We start from the raw sequence: 18,313 nt of genomic DNA, 5'->3' as shown, positions 1-18,313 counted from the left end.
CATCTTATTTATTATATCTTGTCTTCTCAAACTTGCCAGGCATAGTTGAATTTTCTAGTTCCTTGTTTATCAGCTTGAATCACAGGTCCAAGTAAGAATTTCTGCTTGTTGTTCCTACTTCAAGAGAACTGTCAGTTTTCATTTGATGTGGAGGTATTTTTGCATTCCATGGTACCCTTAGAGAATATCTCTAGATTGATAATTTGAAAGCATCATCTTCATTCTTCCTTAATGTGCAACCTTTCATAGCCAGGGGCCAGTGCTTTAACTCAGGAGTCTCCAACCTTGACAACTTTAAGACTTATGGACTTCAACTCTGGGACTTGAAGCTCACAAGTCTTAACGTTGCCAAGGTTGGAGACCCTTGATTTAACTGTCTTGTTCTTTGCTGTGATAGAAATATCCTTCTTCTTCATTATCTTTTCTTCAACAAAATTAAGTATCTTTTTCATTTCTTTGCTGTTAGGTTTAAGTGAATTTATATTTAGGTAGGCTGGTTGACACTAACAGCATTTGTAATATTATACCTTAAAGTCTGATTCTTCACTTTCTCTTTTTTATTTTCATAATAATTCTTTCTAAGTCTTACTTGCTTTTGGCTTTCCAATAATGTCATCTACACATCTTGTAATAATTAGGGTTTGGGACTGATATCGGTAACATAATTTCCAAGTCTGCAATCCATATTAGAGTCCCAAATACTCACATCCAATGGCTGTAAATTATCACAATAGTCATTGTAAATTAAATAGAATTGGGATAATATCCTTTTTTCATGATGTATCACCTTGCATTGTACAATAAAACAAACTCTACTTCCTTACTGTATTCATTTCTTCCACCTAGTATATATACGTTTTACAGTATTCACTTTCTGAACTTGTGCCTCTCTGTCTTTTTTGACACTAGATAATTCATTTTAGCTTTATTCTCTTTCCATATATGGTATTGGGGTTTTTTTCTATGTTCATAGTCTATTTTAAAAAATATATTTTTATTGATTTTATAATATAAAAACACACATGCAACATATAATAAGTGCCCAGTGATTGTGCCCACCACCAGACAAACATTCGTACCCCACCACCATCTAATTTTTTTGGGTATGAGAAATCAGTACAATAAGTCAGAAATTTGTAAATTCCTTTTTATTTCTTCCTTCCTCAGTTTGGTGTAACCTCCAATTATTTCCACTTTCTAGGCTGGTGTCTTTCCATATTGGTTGAGAGAGAGCCTTTTTCCTGTGCTCTCTGTCTTTTTTGTCATTATCATTTTGTACTTTAATTTATATAAGGATTCTGAACAGCCTTTTCACCTTCATTTGCTGTAATAGATCTCTACTGTAATTACTATTCCTTACTTCATGTGTAGATTTTCTTATTATTTCTCAGATTTTCTTAAAAGTACCTCTTGCTTTCCTCTTCCCCTCTGCTGGATGATATTTTTGATCAAGGTATTTATTCTTATTATTCTTATTCTTTTATTCTTTCTTGCTTGGTACTTAAAGTTAGTTGTTGATCTTCCTGTTCTCCAGGTTTTTTTTTTTCAGTTTTAAAGAAAGCTGTTGTTTTGACAGCTATTTTTGCCTTTAAAATTTAAAACTTTGGGATTTCCCCCCTACTTCAGTTTTGCCATAACCCCAGCCATTGTGCCTATAAATCAACTGTTCACATACAGGGTACCACTGAATTAGTAAGAGCATTTTATTCTATTATTTTTTAAAAAATCAGATTAGTTATCACTGAGCTAGCTTTAATACAGGTGAAAAGGTCTTTTTTCCAAACAGTTTTTCAACTATAAGTGTACTGAATCTTTTCTTTCTGGCTGTATGTTCTTCAGGTCAAAGCATCCTTGCACCCTTATTCAGGTTTCTAAATGACGTTAATCATTTATCATCATTCAATTTATATATACCTGAAATCTGTTTGAATGCTTCAGCCAACAATAAAAAAATTATCTGTTATTTCCTTCTTCTGGGAAGTAAAGGTTCTTTGGCTAGATGGGTTGCAGAATTTTCTTCTTGTCCTCACCTCCATAATTAACTTCACCTTTCCCATTTGACAAAACCAACCTTCTCTTCAGCTGAATTTTAAATCTAATGCAGCTTCTTTTTTGAGAAAATGCTCAAGGTTAAAAATGATATGTTGATAACCCAAGCCATTGTCTGGAGGACAGAAGGAAAAGGGGGGACATGATCGAAACATTTAAATATATTAAAGGGTTAAATAAGGTCCAGGAGGGAAGTGTTTTTAATAGGAAAGTGAACACAAGAACAAGGGGACACAATCTGAAGTTAGTTGGGGGAAAGATCAAAAGCAACATGAGAAAATATTATTTTACTGAAAGAGTGGTGGATCCTTGGAACAAACTTCCAGCAGACGTAGATAAATCCACAGTAACTGAATTTAAACATGCCTGGAATAAACATATATCCATCCTAAGATAGAATACAGGAAATAGTATAAGGGCAGACTGGGTGGACCATGAGGTCTTTTTCTGCCGTCAGACTTCTATGTTTCTATCTTTCATTGTGCCTATAAATCAACTGTTCAAGTACAGGATACTACTGAATTAGTAAGAGTATTTTATTCTATGATTTTTTTTAAAAAAAATCAGATTAGTTATCACTGAGATAGCTTTGATACAGGTGAAAAGATCTTTTTCCAAACAGTTTTTCAAAGAAAGATATATATTTTTGCTAAGAATAAGTACATCCATAGCTAACTGGGACCAATCTTGAAATATTCAGAAGCTCTGGTTAATGGCAACCATCAGAGCTTAGAAGTTGAAGCACAGACTGGAAGGAGGCAATGAAAAGCCACCTCTATGTTGTCAAGAGAACTAGACAGACACAGAAGTCAAATTCAGCTTGAGGGAGATTTTATCTTTTTGTTATAAAATAATATTAGCAAAAATGTTTTCATCAAGTGAGTGGGAAACATGCACAAATTTTGCAATTAATCAATTCATTGGTTGATTCTTTTCATAAATTTTTATTTAAAAGAATGGAAAACAAATCCAAGTACTTTTTGTGAGTAAGTGAATGAGTGTGTGTGTGTGTGTGTGTGTGCGTCTGTGTTTTTCAGGATAAGTATTCTCCGTGCCACCTAGCAATTCAGGCAGTCCTTTCAGTTTAATTCCCCCAGAAGCCAGCAAGCTAGCGTGTTTCAAATCTTTTCATTTAAAACTGGCCTCTTATTAGATTAAGAACTCCCTGGTATTAAAACTTGCATATCTTCTATCTAAAGCAAATGAAACATATCACTGCAACGTTGGTGCTGTTATTTTTCAAAGCGCATTAAAGGCTGCATGTGTGAGCTAAGTAGCTGATTTCTTTTTTTTTTATCACGAAGCTGCAATCTTTGTTATGTGTCGCATCTCACAGGGGTGCTTGTATGATCTAGTGTACCAATCATGGGTGAAATGCCTAGGTTACAGTGGCTGGCTGTAAGAAAGCTTGCTTGATTGTGCAGTCTTGCCAGTTCCCGTAGGTGTCATCAGGTGAACAAGCAATTACTGGGAAACAAGTCAGAATTACAGGACAGCAGCTCACAGAGAAGACTGACAAGAAAATAGCTATCAAAGCCGAATTAGCATATGGGGTGGGGGCTTCTCATATATTAAAATGCTGGCTCCCAACATCTCCCGCCCCCTGTACTTATTCAATTGAATCTATAATAGCTATTTGAATATAGGGGAAAAGTTTTGGTCAAATCAGCTAAAGACTTTTAAAACCTCTGACATTCAAAGTGTGATGGGAACAATTTTTGAGCATAAAAGTATGCCCGCAGGCTCGCTGAATGGGAAAGCGGGATGCGCCTAGATTTTTGGCCAAGATTATGTCTCGCCTGAATGGTAAGGGCAGGAGACGACCGCATTGTTTATATTGTACTTTTGCAAATAAAAGAATAACAACAGGGTGTGATACGTTGAAAGAATTTTAAGGGCTTAATTTTTTCCACCTTGAGTCTTTCGTCTGCTGTTTTGCAAGCATAAATTCTGAAAAGTTTATAGTGTTTATAGACTTCTTTGACCATCCACCAAGCAGGCTTAAGTTACGAAGCAAACTCCAGTATCGTATCTGATCTAGGATTAAGAAGAAGATTAATGTATTAATGTAACATATTTGAAATATTAATTAAAAAGGCATACCAGTAAAACCCATTGAGGCACCCTCTTTTGATTGCTGACGTAGCCCAGCATCATCCTTGAAGTCTATGTAGACAAGGTCTATGGCCTGCAAGCCGAAAGCCTTCGCTGTGACGATAATGTTTTGCCGTGCATAAAGAATATCATGAGTGTCTTTACTACTTGTTGAACCTGAAATGAAAGACCACATTGTGGAAAGAAAATTTAATTCTCATAGTACAAATGTTTAGCTAAAAATACATTTGTTTTTTATTTACAAAAGAAAGACAATAAGAGATTGTTGTGTGATCACAATTTTTAAGAAATGGTTGAAAGAATATTATTCAACTCACAGATACTTGCTGTCTGCAAAAGCCTATTATTTCTTGCTACGTCTCCTTTTAATAATTTTCATTTAGTTTTGCTATCATCTATTTTTATTTCTTTAAAAGGCCCACCACAAAGTTATGGATATAGTAAAACATACACACACATTAAGAAAATATCCTTAAAAGTTGCTGAAGTCATTTAATCCAGAGTAGTGCCCCTAAATACGGTAGATCTAAAATTGTGGGTTTTTTTGGTATCATAAAGAAATATTTTGGTTAAATACATGACACTTATGTAAGTACACTAATCTCTCATAATTTATTCAAATTTAACATTTTAGCTTAGAAATAATGTTTATATGTGATACTTTAAGTGGAATATTTGAGATCTGATTTGAAGCATTCGCAAGAAACTTGCTGAAGCTCTTTTTATTCATCGTTACATATTTGAATTTGTTTCTTTTGGAAGGGCTGATTCTAAACTGCATTGTGATCAGAGATTGAGGCCACATGTCAGACTAGAATATGACTTGTCTAGTCTGTGCCTTAGAGTGTGTGGAAAGTACCCAACATGATAAATTGATAACTCAGTATGGATTTAGGAATTCCCCAAGCTATAGTCAATTGCAGATGGAATCCTAGGTTGTGGATACGTAATCCACGAGTTCTTATTAGGCAATGCAGTTCACACGTAGGCACCTGCCATAAGTGAATAGTAAAAGGAAAAGCTGCTGACCTTGTTTACTTTTTGAAAAATGATAAACGGCATCTGAAGATACAGAGGCAATAAAAATAAATTATTTGCCCAGGGCATTTTTTTTAATCTGGTATCCTCCATATGTCTTGGTCTACAACTCTTGAATCCCCAGGCAGCAAACACATATGTTAAGATGCGTGCAGTAAAACAGACATGCAAATAAAGACAGATTGCTAAAATATTAAGAATAGTTCATAGTTCATACACCAAAATATTATATCATATACACTAATATTCAAGATTTTTTAAAAATGTGAAATGTGCATATAAAGAGATGGTTTCATTATTAACTTCCCCCATAAAATCTTACATTATTTTTTTATGAGCCAGTAAACAACATTTTATTTTATTTTTTTTTAGTAAAAATTTCAAAATAAACAGGTCAATGTTAATTCTGGTACTCTTTAGCCTATAAAAATAATGTTAACTTTTATCATAGAATTTCAATCAGATATAGACAAATACATTTATTGTAGATTTCAGTAGGTTTATGATAAAACTGAATGGAGCATAACTACTGGTGAATTAACATATTCTTTAAAAAAGGAAATACCTATACTGGCCCGAAAATCCTCGCCTCCAAATACCACAGCATCTAAATGAAGGCCAATCTGTGGTTCTCTTCTCAGAGTTTCTTCACAAACAGCCTTTAAGTGCGACAGAAATATCATTACATGAAGTAGCATTTCAAAAATTAGTTTTGTAATAAAAATATTTTTTTTTCTATATTCCTTATCCCAAAATAATAATAACACAAATTTTAAAAAAATATATACTCTGGATGCAAAAATGTAGTATAAGTAAAATTAAAATGCAGAATACAATATTTTATTTCCCTTTTAGTTTTTCTGATAAAGTTTTCTAACGTGGCAACTATTTTTAGATTTAATAAAGCAATAAAAAATAAAAACCGCTACATGGTGTTTACACTATTGGACTTTTTAAAAGATTCCAAAATATTTAGCACCACAGAGAAATACAACTGAAGCATATTTACTTTAATATACTGCAGATGGAGATTGCAACTACTCACAATTTAATAGGCAGCATATGGTATGTTATCAACTGATGCTCCTTGGATATCTTCAAATTAATATAATTACAGGAGATATAAAATGCAACAAGTAGCATAGAAAATCATTTGAAAAGCAAATGATACCTTGGGGATTTTCTAAACACACCAATCCCAGTATCATTGCATATTTATATTTATTTATTTAGAAATATAATTTGGTAGACAATGCAATGCTGCCAAGGATCTTCTTGTGAATAACCAGTGCTAAAATAAGTTCAGCTGTTTGTATTTATTATTTTAAGCAATACCTTAAGCAGACATAATCAGTACCTGTAATGATACTTTAATCTTTACAACTCCTAAGCATAGGAAATCATACTGATATTTTTCAAGGCAGAATTTAATCCTTCCTTTTCTTTGGGTTTCACTTTTGAGGAAAGCCATAATATTAATTAAAAGAGGGGAGGAAGTAATTAATTTTTTTTGCATTAAGATGTATAATTAGTATTTCTTTAGCCTATATTAAAAAAGAAATATCTGAGACTGGGATTTACACACTAGCCACAAGGGCCTCCCAGCAGTTCCTTCAAATAACACGAAACTTTTACAAGAAATCTTGGCCTGGCTGGGCTGCATTCAATTTCAGCATTAATATCTTTCTTCCACAGAAAACTGCAGGCTGGATGCCAAAAACAGGCTATCTGCATGCATTCATCACCATTGAGATGGGGGAGGAGGACGTAGAAAATAGATTTCTGGGGCCAAGAAGAGAAAGAGATGGTGCACATAGTCATGTCATGCAGATAATACATCCTATAAATTCTTATGTATTTTTTTAAAAAAACTGTTAGGGCCAGCTGAACATGTACCGTAGATTTTAAAAAAATTAGAAAGAATGTTGGAGAAAAAAAATCTCCAATATTCTATTTCAATTCCATTTTAAAATGCTTTTAAAATATTTAACATGATGCCTAAAATTCAAAGGCAAATGAGAGAAAATAAATCATAGAATATTTAGAAATATTTAGAATATTTAGAAACACGTAATTATTTGGGGCTATTTTTGAGATGTGTGTCTTTTATTCAGAGTATTAATATGCAGCAGTACAGAAGAAAGCAGTTATGTTAGATTCATCTAGGCCATGTAAAGCTGAATAATTAGGGCTAATGAATGGATTTATATAAAATATGAAGGCAATATAATTTTAAAAACATAATGGTTTGCTTCTTTCCCATTTCTATTTATGGTGGTTTTGTCTGTCTGTCTGTCTGTCTGTCTGTCTGTCTGTCTGTCTGTCTGTCTGTCTGTCTGTCTGTCTGTCTGTCTGTCTATCTATCTATCTATCTATCTATCTATCTATCTATCTATCTATCTCTATGCCTGCCTGCCTGCCTATATATCTGTCTGTCTGTCTGTCTATCCATCTATTTAATAATTTTATAATAATAATTTATTAGATTTGTATGCCGCCCCTCTCCGGAGACTCGGAATGTATAATCTCGGAATGTATAATTTAGCGGAATGTATCATCTATAAGCCTAGGACTGTATTCAGGCTAAATTAAACCAATTCCTTACCTTAAAATTGAGCAAACCCATTGCAGTTTCCACAAAAGGAATGAAATTGATCGGCTCTCTGAGTGTTCGCCCTTGTAAGTGCCACGCACATTTCTCTATAAACTAGGAACAGAGAGGACACAATATTATGGCCGGGGCATTTTAAAACCTCTACAAAAACGATCTATAATTCCTTTGCACAAAATTGCCAAGACATCACCAGAGTCCAGTTTGCTAGCCTCAATTCTCTGCCCTGTGTTTTTTTGAGTCTGTTGTTATAGGCCTATCTTGAAGAATGCTGACATTATTACTCTTCACGTTTTCAGCGGTAGTCTACAGGTTTAGCTGCACACATATTTGCCTAACACCTATCACCACCCTGCCTTTGTTAAATGCAAATAAGCAGGATCTGTAAAACAAGCAAGGATTGATATACCTGACATTCTGTTTCCTTTCATGTCTGACACTGACATGCCTGTGTATTTTCCCCCCCCAACCTTTCAAAGTGGCATCCACATTATTCATCGCGGCCCTGTTACCCTTTGTCCTGGAGGCCTTTTCTTCGTAATTTTTAACTTACCTAGGAAGGGCCTTAAAAAGGAAGTTTAATTCTTTGAAGACCAAAGCTTTCCAATTTTTTCCATGAGAGCAGTTCACAGCTAGCTCTGAGCTGCCGGTGGGGTATCCATGATTCCCAAATCTATCATCTGGGAACATACAAAAGCTCTTGTACAGATTTTTTTTTTCCTCGTTTCCCCCTTTCAAAAGAGAAGGTGGGGGAGAAACTACCTCACTATATTGTAAATCTATTATGTCTGTCCAGATCTAGCAATGTGTAGGGAGATAAACATATCACAGGTATGCTAAGTAAATTTCAGTCAATAAAGACAGGAGGGGAAAAAAAAACATCTCGCATCATTTTTATATTTAAGGAATATTTAGCCATTAATGGCTATCAAAGGGGAAAGGGAATTTTAATCATCTCTCCATTCAGTCTCAGTTGGGTAAATCATATCTAAGAGATTTGCATAAATATAAACCATCAAAGACTTTTCATCTTCAAAGGGGGTTTCAAGTCCCTATAAGCTTTGTACTGTAATCATCACAGGTCACAACCCTGCAGGAATAAGGCTGCTATGGCAACATAAAAAACTAATGCTTAAGGCTTAGCATAATATTCTGACTAATATAAAGGAAACTCATTTTGAAACCTGGCAGCCTATTTACCAGAAACTGGATTAGAGGTGTTATAGCCTCTTTTTAGCGCTTCTCTTCCACCCGGCTCCCTCCCCCCCCAAAAACCCCAAAATGAAAATAGAACCACAGCATCTTGAAAAGGGTTCTAAAGCACTTTGCAGTAACTTTACGTTAGGTCAAAATAAAGCAAAACGTGCATGTTATCAGTCCGTCCCTCTTTTTCATGCACAGTCATCATTGTCACCAGTGCCGCTGCTTTTCTGATCTTTTCACAAGCTAGTAAACCCCAGAATGTAAGGAATTAAGCGGAAAAAGTAAAGAAAAGAAATAAGTAAGACCTAGGACGCCCCACCCTCTATCAACCTCCCTACTCAGAAGTAAGGGCCAATGCCCTGATTTCCAATTAAAATCTAATGCTGGACCCAATAGTGTGATCATCAAACAAAGCTATTCGCTAATAACTTCACAGGCAAGAATTGGCGCTTACTCAAAATTTAAATTTTACAGTTGGAGCGTCTTTGTAAGTTGAAATGGTTAAAAAAAATGGAAACCCTCCCTTTCCGCTGAGCTACTTTTATGTATCTGCTGAATTCTTTATGTCTTGCATTTTGGGACCATCAGGAAAAGTTTGGATTCAATCATGTTTCTTTTTCCCATTTTAATTATTTTTTGTCTTCCTCCTTCCTTCCTCCCCCCCCCCCTTTTAAGTACTATTAGCACCCAATACAAAAGGCAACTAGTGGAGAAGTTTCAATTAATTTTTTTCAAAAGGAGACAATTAAATGTTTCCGGCTTGGTAAAGTGTTCATTTCAGTGAGAGGGCTGGAAAAAAGGAAAGGGGAGAGACAGAAAACAAAGATTGGGGAGGGGATGAAGGCGCAGGCTTTAGCCATTCTTTCAATTCCAGTGCACACCCGATAGTGTGTTGGGAAGAATGCCCACTGTTCAGGATTTGTGGGCGGATTGTCCCACAACAAAAGAGCCAGAGTTAGGCTTGTTATAGTCCAATAAGCCATGCCAGTCAAACAAGTACCCATCTGAAGGACAAAGAGAGAGCAAGAGATTCTCACACAAAGGGGAACAAGTAAGCCCGTCTTTTAGTTGTGCATCAGTCTCCAGGTTTTAGGCTTCGCATAAATCAAAATGAAGGACAAAAATAAACAGCCAAAAGCTTTCCATAGCAATAGCCATTCTTAAAAGCAAAGCAAGAAGATGGGCTCTAGGAAAGATGGACTCTGCTTCCAGGAAAAGGCAAGGCTGGAGGAAACGACTGTCCAGCCCTCTCACACCCAGCGAACATTTATTGAATCGTTCTAAAACCTTGGATACAGTGGAAATGTGAATATGCATAGCCAACTCTCAGTGTGCTATTTGCTTAATCAACAAAAGAGCTTTAAATTGTTGTTGTCTTTTTAGATAATACTTTTTATATATCTACAAAATACACTTTTTGTATATTTATATATACAGTATAAATTTGGCAGAAAAAATATCTATATATATTGTATTATTTATTTATTGATTGATTGATTGGATTTGTATGCCGCACTTCTCCGTAGACTCGGGGCAGCTAACAACAATGATAAAAACGACATGTAACAATCCAATCCAATACTAAAATAACTAAAAAAAACCTTATTATAAAAACCAAACATACATACAGACATACCATGCGTAAAATGTATGTATGTATGTATGTATGTATGTATGTATGAATGTATGTATAAAACGTCTGCCCCATAGGCAGACTTCCCAGGTTTAAATCCCGGTAAGTGTATAGCTAGCTGATGAGAGCTAAATTGCTTGAACTAGATCTATACCAGTCTATGATCTATACCATAAATGTTACACATATAGAATATTTATCTATTGGATTTATATGCCGCCCCTCTCCGAGGACTCAGGATGGCTTACAACATATTAAAAACAACAATTACAATAGGTAAATCCAATTAAATTAAAAACTAAGCAAACAATCTAAAATCGGCCAGGGGGCTGAGGTCTAATCGCATCTTGCGAAAAGCGAGGAGGGTAGGGGCAGTGCAAATCTCTGTGGGGAGCTGATTCCAGAGGGCCGGGGCACCCACAGAGAAGGCTCTTCCCCTAGTCCCCACCAAGCGACATTGTCTAGTTGACAGGACCTGGAGAAGGTCGAGACTGTGGGATCTAACCGGTCGCAGGGACTCATGCAGCAGAAAGTGGTCCCGCAAATAATCTGGCTCGATGCCATGTAGGGCTTTAATATAGTTTGTTGGCTATAAAAATTAATTGCCTGGATGGCCCCTGAAGGGGCCGAGATCTATACTAGTTTCCCTTCATATTTATATGTACAGTATATATATACATGTGTGTGTGTGTGTTTGTGTGTGTATGTATCTGTCTGTATGTTGTGTCTGTGTTTGTATGCGTATCTCTCTATCATCTATTTATCTATCTATCAAAATACAAACTAATATAAAGAAAGAAAATGAACAGGGGGAAAAATCAAAGAGAAAGCTAAAATTGCAAGAAAGGAAAAAAAGTTAAAGAAAAATAGAAAAGCAAGAAAAAAAATTAGTTTCCAAACTTCTTTATAGCAGTTGTGAAATACAATTATAAATGTAGATCTTGCTGTCTGAAAGAACCATTGAATGTCATAAAGTAATGAAATGATTCCTTATGAGTATGTTGGAACATACTTGACATTAAGTTTTCTGAATGTTGGAATGTTTCCTTTCGCTGATATTCGATTAAGAAGTAGACTCAATTACTAGATAATACTCCTGACTTGCTGACTAGGCAAGAATTATAAAGAACCTATCGCAGTGATGATGAACCTTTGCACACAAATGTCACATAAAAACAGAAGATTGACGGCAGAAAAAGACCTTCTGGTCCATCTACTCTGCCCTTATACTATTTCCTGTATTTTATCTTAGGATGGATGTACATTTATCCCAGGCATGTTTAAATTCAGTTACTGTGGATGTACCAACCACGTCTGCTAGAAAGCTTGTTCCAAGCATCCACTACTTTTTCAATAAAATAATATTTTCTCACGTTGCTTCTGATCTTTCCCCCAACTAACCTCAGATTGTGCCCCCTTGTTCTTGTATTCACACACGCGCGCTCGTCAGGGCTGCACTCTAGAAAAGCCGAACTTCAGGGTTGTAGTGCACATGGGCACCCAACAATCAGCTGGCTGGTGTGCATGCACACACTGTTTTTCAGCACTAGCGCATGCGCAAAGGGATTGTGCTCTGGAAAAGTCAAACTTCCGGGTTCTCACACGTATGCACACCCGACATGGCCAGAGCACATATTCACACCAGTTTTCGGCACTGCCACACACAAGGACAGGTGATCATCACATGCGCATGCGTGCCAGAAGCCCAGAAGACAAAAAGGCAAGGCCACACCACGTGCCAAGGGACATGGCTTCACATGCCACTTTGGGCACACGTGCTATAGGTTTGCCATCACAGCCCTCTGGCCACTTAATACTAGTAGATATTGATGACAACATGTGATTGAACTTCAGAATCTATTTATCCCCATATTTTTCCTTTATGGATTTTATATTTATTTTTTTTTGAAAAAAGTTTTATTAAATATTTACAATAAAATTACACAACAAAAGACAACATATACGATATGTACACATAAAACAAATATGGAAAAAGGAGAAAAGAAAGAAAAAAGGGAAGAGGAAAGGAGGATAGGAAAAAGGGAAAAAAAGCATTCTGCTTTATATATAGCATCTTTGGTATCATCCAAGGGCATGGGGTGAGGTATCATCAGTACGCTGATGATACCCAGCTTTACATCTCCACCCCATGTCCAGTCAATGAAGCAGTGGAAGTGATGTGCCGGTGTCTGGAGGCTGTTGGGGCCTGGATGGGTGTCAACAGACTCAAACTCAACCCGGATAAGACGGAGTGGCTGTGGGTTTTGCCTCCCAAGGACAATTCCATCTGTCCGTCCATTACCCTGGGGGGGGGAATCATTGACCCCCTCGGAGAGGGTCCGCAACTTGGGCGTCCTCCTCGATCCACAGCTCACATTAGAGAACCATCTTTCAGCTGTGGTGAGGGGGGCGTTTGCCCAGGTTCGCCTGGTGCACCAGTTGCGGCCCTATCTGGACCGGGACTCATTGCTCACAGTCACTCATGCACTCATCACCTCGAGGTTCGACTACTGTAATGCTCTCTACATGGGGCTACCTTTGAAAAGTGTTCGGAAACTTCAGATCGTGCAGAATGCAGCTGCGAGAGCAGTCATGGGCCTACCTAGGTATGCCCATGTTTCAACATCACTCCGCAGCTTGCATTGGCTGCCGATCAATTTCAGGTCACAATTCAAAGTGTTGGTCATGACCTTTAAAGCCCTTCATGGCACTGGACCAGAATATCTCCGAGACCGCCTTCTACCGCACGAATCCCAGCGACCAATTAGGTCCCACAGAGTGGGCCTTCTCCGGGTCCCGTCAACTAAACAATGTCGGTTGGCGGGCCCCAGGGGAAGAGCCTTCTCTGTGGCGGCCCCGACCCTCTGGAACCAACTCCCCCCAGAGATTAGAACTGCCCCTACTCTCCCTGCCTTCCGTAAACTTCTTAAAACCCACCTCTGTCGTCAGGCATGGGGGAACTGAAACACCTCCCCCGGGCATGCACATTTTATGTATGGGATGTTTGAGTGTATGCTTGTTAACAAAATGGGGTTCTTTTAAATGTTTTAAATTATATTTGGATTTGTTACAAACTGTTATGTTATGCTGTGAGCCGCCCCGAGTCTGCGGAGAGGGGCGGCATACAAATCTAAATAAATAAATAAATAAATAAATTATTTACAATTGGCACTACTCAAAGAGTAGTGTGATTTATGTGCAACTTACGTCTAATTTACAAAGGAAAATCTTCCTTTTTACAGTTGTTATACATTTAATACATAAGTACAATCTTATAGTCTCCATATCATTGTATCAATCATATATCCTTCTTTCTTCAATGGTATAGTGGTGCTATAGTTTGTTAATGTTTGTTGATGATATTTAAATTTATTGTTTCTAAATTTGGATTTGGGGTTTCTAATTTCTTTTCATTTTACTTTATTTTATTTTATTTTAATTTATTTTTTGCAACCCAGATATACCATCTGTCCCAGCTTTTGTGAAAGTCCTCCATGTCCTTATCTTGCAGTTCGTAACTCAATTTAGTCATTTCAACTACCTGGTATATTTTAGTTATCACATTGTATATTGTTGGTGTGAGTTCCTCTTTCCAGCATTGAGCATATGTAATTCTGGCCGCCGTTGTAATATGCAGTATTACGTGTCTGTCGTTCTTTGAAAAATGTTGCCTAAATATTCCAAGTAAGAACAATTCTGGTCTTAAAAGTACTTCCTTTTCTATGATTCCTTCTATCATATTTCTAATTTCCCCCCAGAATTGTTTGACTGATGGGCACGTCCACCACATGTGATAATAGGTGCCCGTTTTTTTCCGGCACTTCCAGCAAGTGGGGGAGAGTTTAGGGTTCATTTTAGACAGACGAGCAGGGGGAAAATGCCACCTGTAGAACATCTTATAAATATTCTCTCTGTATGGATTTTATATTTAATGTGTGCTTGTCGTCATCCCTACCCCAGGCTCAGAAAGCAAAATAAAATAAAATTTGCTTGGCTTCAGTAATATTCTCAAGAAATAATATGGTAAAAGGAAATGATAATCCCTCTTAAATAGTAAACATAATTTTAGCATAATTAAACCAGATTCAGCATTTTCTTATGCAATTTGACAGACTAACCATTTACAATCTCCAGTTTCTATTGGCTGAAAAATCTGTCATGAAAAGCAAACACACCTGCCGGCAATTTAAAAGGAAGACATAGAGGGCTGGACAGGAAATAATATCTTTCCTAATTAAAAACACTAGTTAAAAGCTTCCTGTTTGTTCTTTGGGCTGCCCTTGGGAGTGATCTTTCCTTCTATCTCCATCATAATGTTTTCACATGTTGGTAAAATGCTTTCTCCATCCATCAATATGTTCTAACATGGAAAATAAATTCTACAACATGACTGTTAGGCTTCAAGTTTAATGAGCAGGAACACTGATTCTTAACAGTTTTTGTTTCATTTTACTTTGTCCAAACTGAATCATAATATATCAATATTGCATTTCTAAATCCACCTCCTTTTATATACACATAATGCATCTGCTAATCTCTTTGTCCTGTGGGTCTTGAAAACAGAGTTTTAAATGTATTCATGTGATGTGGTTCTCTCTTGCTAAGAAAGTCTACTATGCTCAATATCTCAGAACTGCATAGGACAACCATCACAATTCTCAAATCTGATTTAATTTTTGCTTAAGAGAAGATAAATTACTTTTTGATATTCCAAAAGAAAATAGGTAAATTACACAGTAGATGAACTGAATCAAGTACTAGCAGCAGAAATATTTCAAATTTGCTTCATGATATCATTTTGTTTGTTTCTTTCTTTATTTTATTTATTATTTGGATTTGTATGCCGCCCCTCTCCGAAGACTCGGGGCGGCTTCTGAAATTGGATGCAAGACTTTATCTGAGATGGTAGCAGATAAAACTCACCCATTTAATTTCTTCTACGTTGTCAACCTTCGGGAGCATCAGGCTAGTAGGAAGAATCTTGGATTTCAAAATGATCTTCATATCTTCTTCTGCAAGACCACTAGACACTGAATTGATCCTAACACACTTCTCCGTCTGACCAAAGTCAAAGTTCTCAAGGGCTTCCACGGTTTTTATTCTAGCTTCTGCCTATTTTTTTTGTGTGTGAAAAAGATAAAGAGAAATCAAATGCATCGCTTTACTGAGAACTAAGTTTTTAAAAATCAAGTTTAATTAAGTGAACAATGGAGAAATTCACCTGCGTTACAGATCATGATATAAGATTGGGTGAGTTCATCTAATTGCAAAAGTATCCTTGGGATGTTGTCAAAAATGTCAATTTGATGAAATTCTTTTTTTTTTCATGTACAGTGGTACCTCTATTTACGAACTTAATTCATTCCATGACCAGGTTCTTAAGTAGAAAAGTTTGTAAGAAGAATCAATTTTTCCCATAGGAATCAATGTAAAAGCAAATAATGTGTGCGATTGGGGAAATTACAGTGAGGGTGGAGGTCTGTTTTCCCCCAGGAGATTCCTAGAGAGGCCCCACAGAGGCTTCTCCCCGCCTTTTCTGGCCCTGTTTCCTCCCAGGAGATTCCTAGAAAGGCCCCATGGAGGATTCTCCCTGCCTTTTGCGGTTACAGTTTTGGAGGGTCCGATTTGTAAGTGGAAAATGGTTCTTGAGAAGAGGCAAAAAAATCTTGAACACCTGGTTCTTATCTAGAAAAGTTCGTAAGTAGAGGCGTTCTTAGGCAGAGGTGCCACTGTATATGTATGTGCTATCTTGATGTTTTTGACCATACATTGTAGACACACATGCTCAGGTGCTATACTTAAAAAAAAAAAGCAATTAGGCTTAGCCACAATTTAATATTTGTCAATCATAGCAGATGGCAGCAGCTACAGCACTTTAACTTGAACAAGTTGAACAGAGTTGGATCTGATCAGCACCTGGTTGGGACAATCCCATTGAAGAATCATAAGGCTATATATTTTCTTCCTAGCATTTTCTCATAAGTACAAACTCCATTTTGTAAATATCAACTGAGTATTGATCCATTTGGTTGCAACAGGAATTGATTGACGACTGGCTTGTCACCTGAGCTTGAAATCATGTGCTGAGAGAGAGAATGACTTTCATGCCTATAACAAGACTAGCACTCCAGGTTTCTATCATGGTTCCATATCCACTGGCCCTCTACCCTAAAATTATATACTAAATTGGAAAATAGCTCCCTTACCCCTCCCCAAAAATCTTAGAATCTGGAATCTTTGTTTTTATGACACTTTAAGTCTGATTTTTATATTTGTTGTAGCTGTGTGTTTTTTAATATGTAGCTTTATTGCTTGTTGAGTACTGCCCAGAGTCACCTTTCGAGAGATAGGAAGCCATAAATTTAATAAATATATAAATGAAATAAATAGATGGCTATTTCCACAGTATTATCATAATAATAATTTATATATTATCGTATATATGATAATACCCAGTGAGGTTACGGCTAGTTGATGAGAGGAAACAACCTCAAAATAGATCTATACTAGTCTCCCTTCGTTTTCAATTGAGCAAAAATATGTTACACATACAGAATATAGTTTGTCGGCTATGAACATAAAAGAAAAAAAGATATGGCCCTGGGTTGGGCTGAGAGGCAAAAGGAAGCATTAAGCTCCTCCCATATTTGGGTATACTTGGGTGATTCAACAGAAAAAAACATATAACACTTCCCTGGTACAAAGCTGAAAGGATGAGATCCTGAGGCCCAGAGGTTAATTCTCTCCCTTATAGGCAGAGGCTGTAGGATCAAAACTCAGTGAGGGCATGGCTAGCTGATGAGAGGAAACAATCTTGAAATAGATCTATACTAGTCTCCCTTCATATATTACATACATACATATACATATACACATACGTGCCTACCTACCTACCTACATATATATCAGTGATATATATATCAGTGATCTAATTATATGCCACATGTTTTTTGCTGAATTTGAAAATTAAGGGAGACTAGGATAGATCTATTTCAGCCTTATTTCGGCCTCATCAGCTAGCCATACCCTCACTGGGACTTGAACCTGCAACCTTTGCCTTGTAAGGCAGAGAATTAACCTCTAGGCTACAGTATCCAATCCCTTCAAGTTCTGCACCAGGGAAGGGTTACATATTTTTGTGTTGAATCACCCTGGTGTATTGAAGGAACATCACAGCTCCTTATTTGCCTCAGCCCAACCCAGGGCCATTTCCAAAGCAGTTAATTTTATTGATAGCCAACAATTCTATCTGTATGTGTCACATGTTTTTTGCTGAATTTGAAAATTAAGGGAGACTAGGATAGATCTATTTTGGCCTTATTTTGGCCTCATCATACCCTCACTGGGACTTGAACCTGCAACCTTTGCCTTGTAAGGCAGAGATTTAACCTCTAGGCTACAGTATCCAATCCTTTCAGCTCTGCACCAGGGAAGGGTTACATATTTTTGTGTCGAATCACCCTGGTGTATTGATATTTGTATGTATATCAATTATCTAATAAAAATATGATTGCGTCCAGAAGTGAAAAAGCAACTCTGCTCATACATGATTGATCTTCATTATTCATTAACTTTGGCCAAGTACTGATGAGAAATGTAATTCAAGGACAGAGGAATTAACTCGGTCCATTAGCGAACATATAATCCCAATAACTGAATGTCAA

The 18,313-nt window shown here is 36.7% G+C and overlaps 1 protein-coding gene across 3 annotated transcripts in view; it reads right to left on the bottom strand.

The window, feature by feature from the left end:
- CLYBL (citramalyl-CoA lyase) overlaps positions 1-18,313 on the bottom strand; it is a 246,210-nt gene that overhangs the window by 13,748 nt on the left and 214,149 nt on the right. For all 3 annotated transcript variants that reach the window (XM_070751860.1, XM_070751858.1, XM_070751859.1), the window contains exons 3-6: positions 15,573-15,761; positions 7,808-7,909; positions 5,768-5,861; positions 4,153-4,320 (exon numbers count right to left, since the gene is read on the bottom strand). In XM_070751860.1, the coding sequence (XP_070607961.1) occupies positions 4,153-4,320; positions 5,768-5,861; positions 7,808-7,909; positions 15,573-15,761 (553 nt within the window). The remainder of the gene's footprint in view (positions 1-4,152; positions 4,321-5,767; positions 5,862-7,807; positions 7,910-15,572; positions 15,762-18,313) is intronic.

Source organism: Erythrolamprus reginae, chromosome 4, assembly GCF_031021105.1.
Source record: "Erythrolamprus reginae isolate rEryReg1 chromosome 4, rEryReg1.hap1, whole genome shotgun sequence".
NCBI lineage: Eukaryota > Metazoa > Chordata > Lepidosauria > Squamata > Dipsadidae > Erythrolamprus > Erythrolamprus reginae.
Note: the sequence above shows the minus strand (reverse complement) of the source record. Positions and strands in the feature narration are given on the sequence as shown.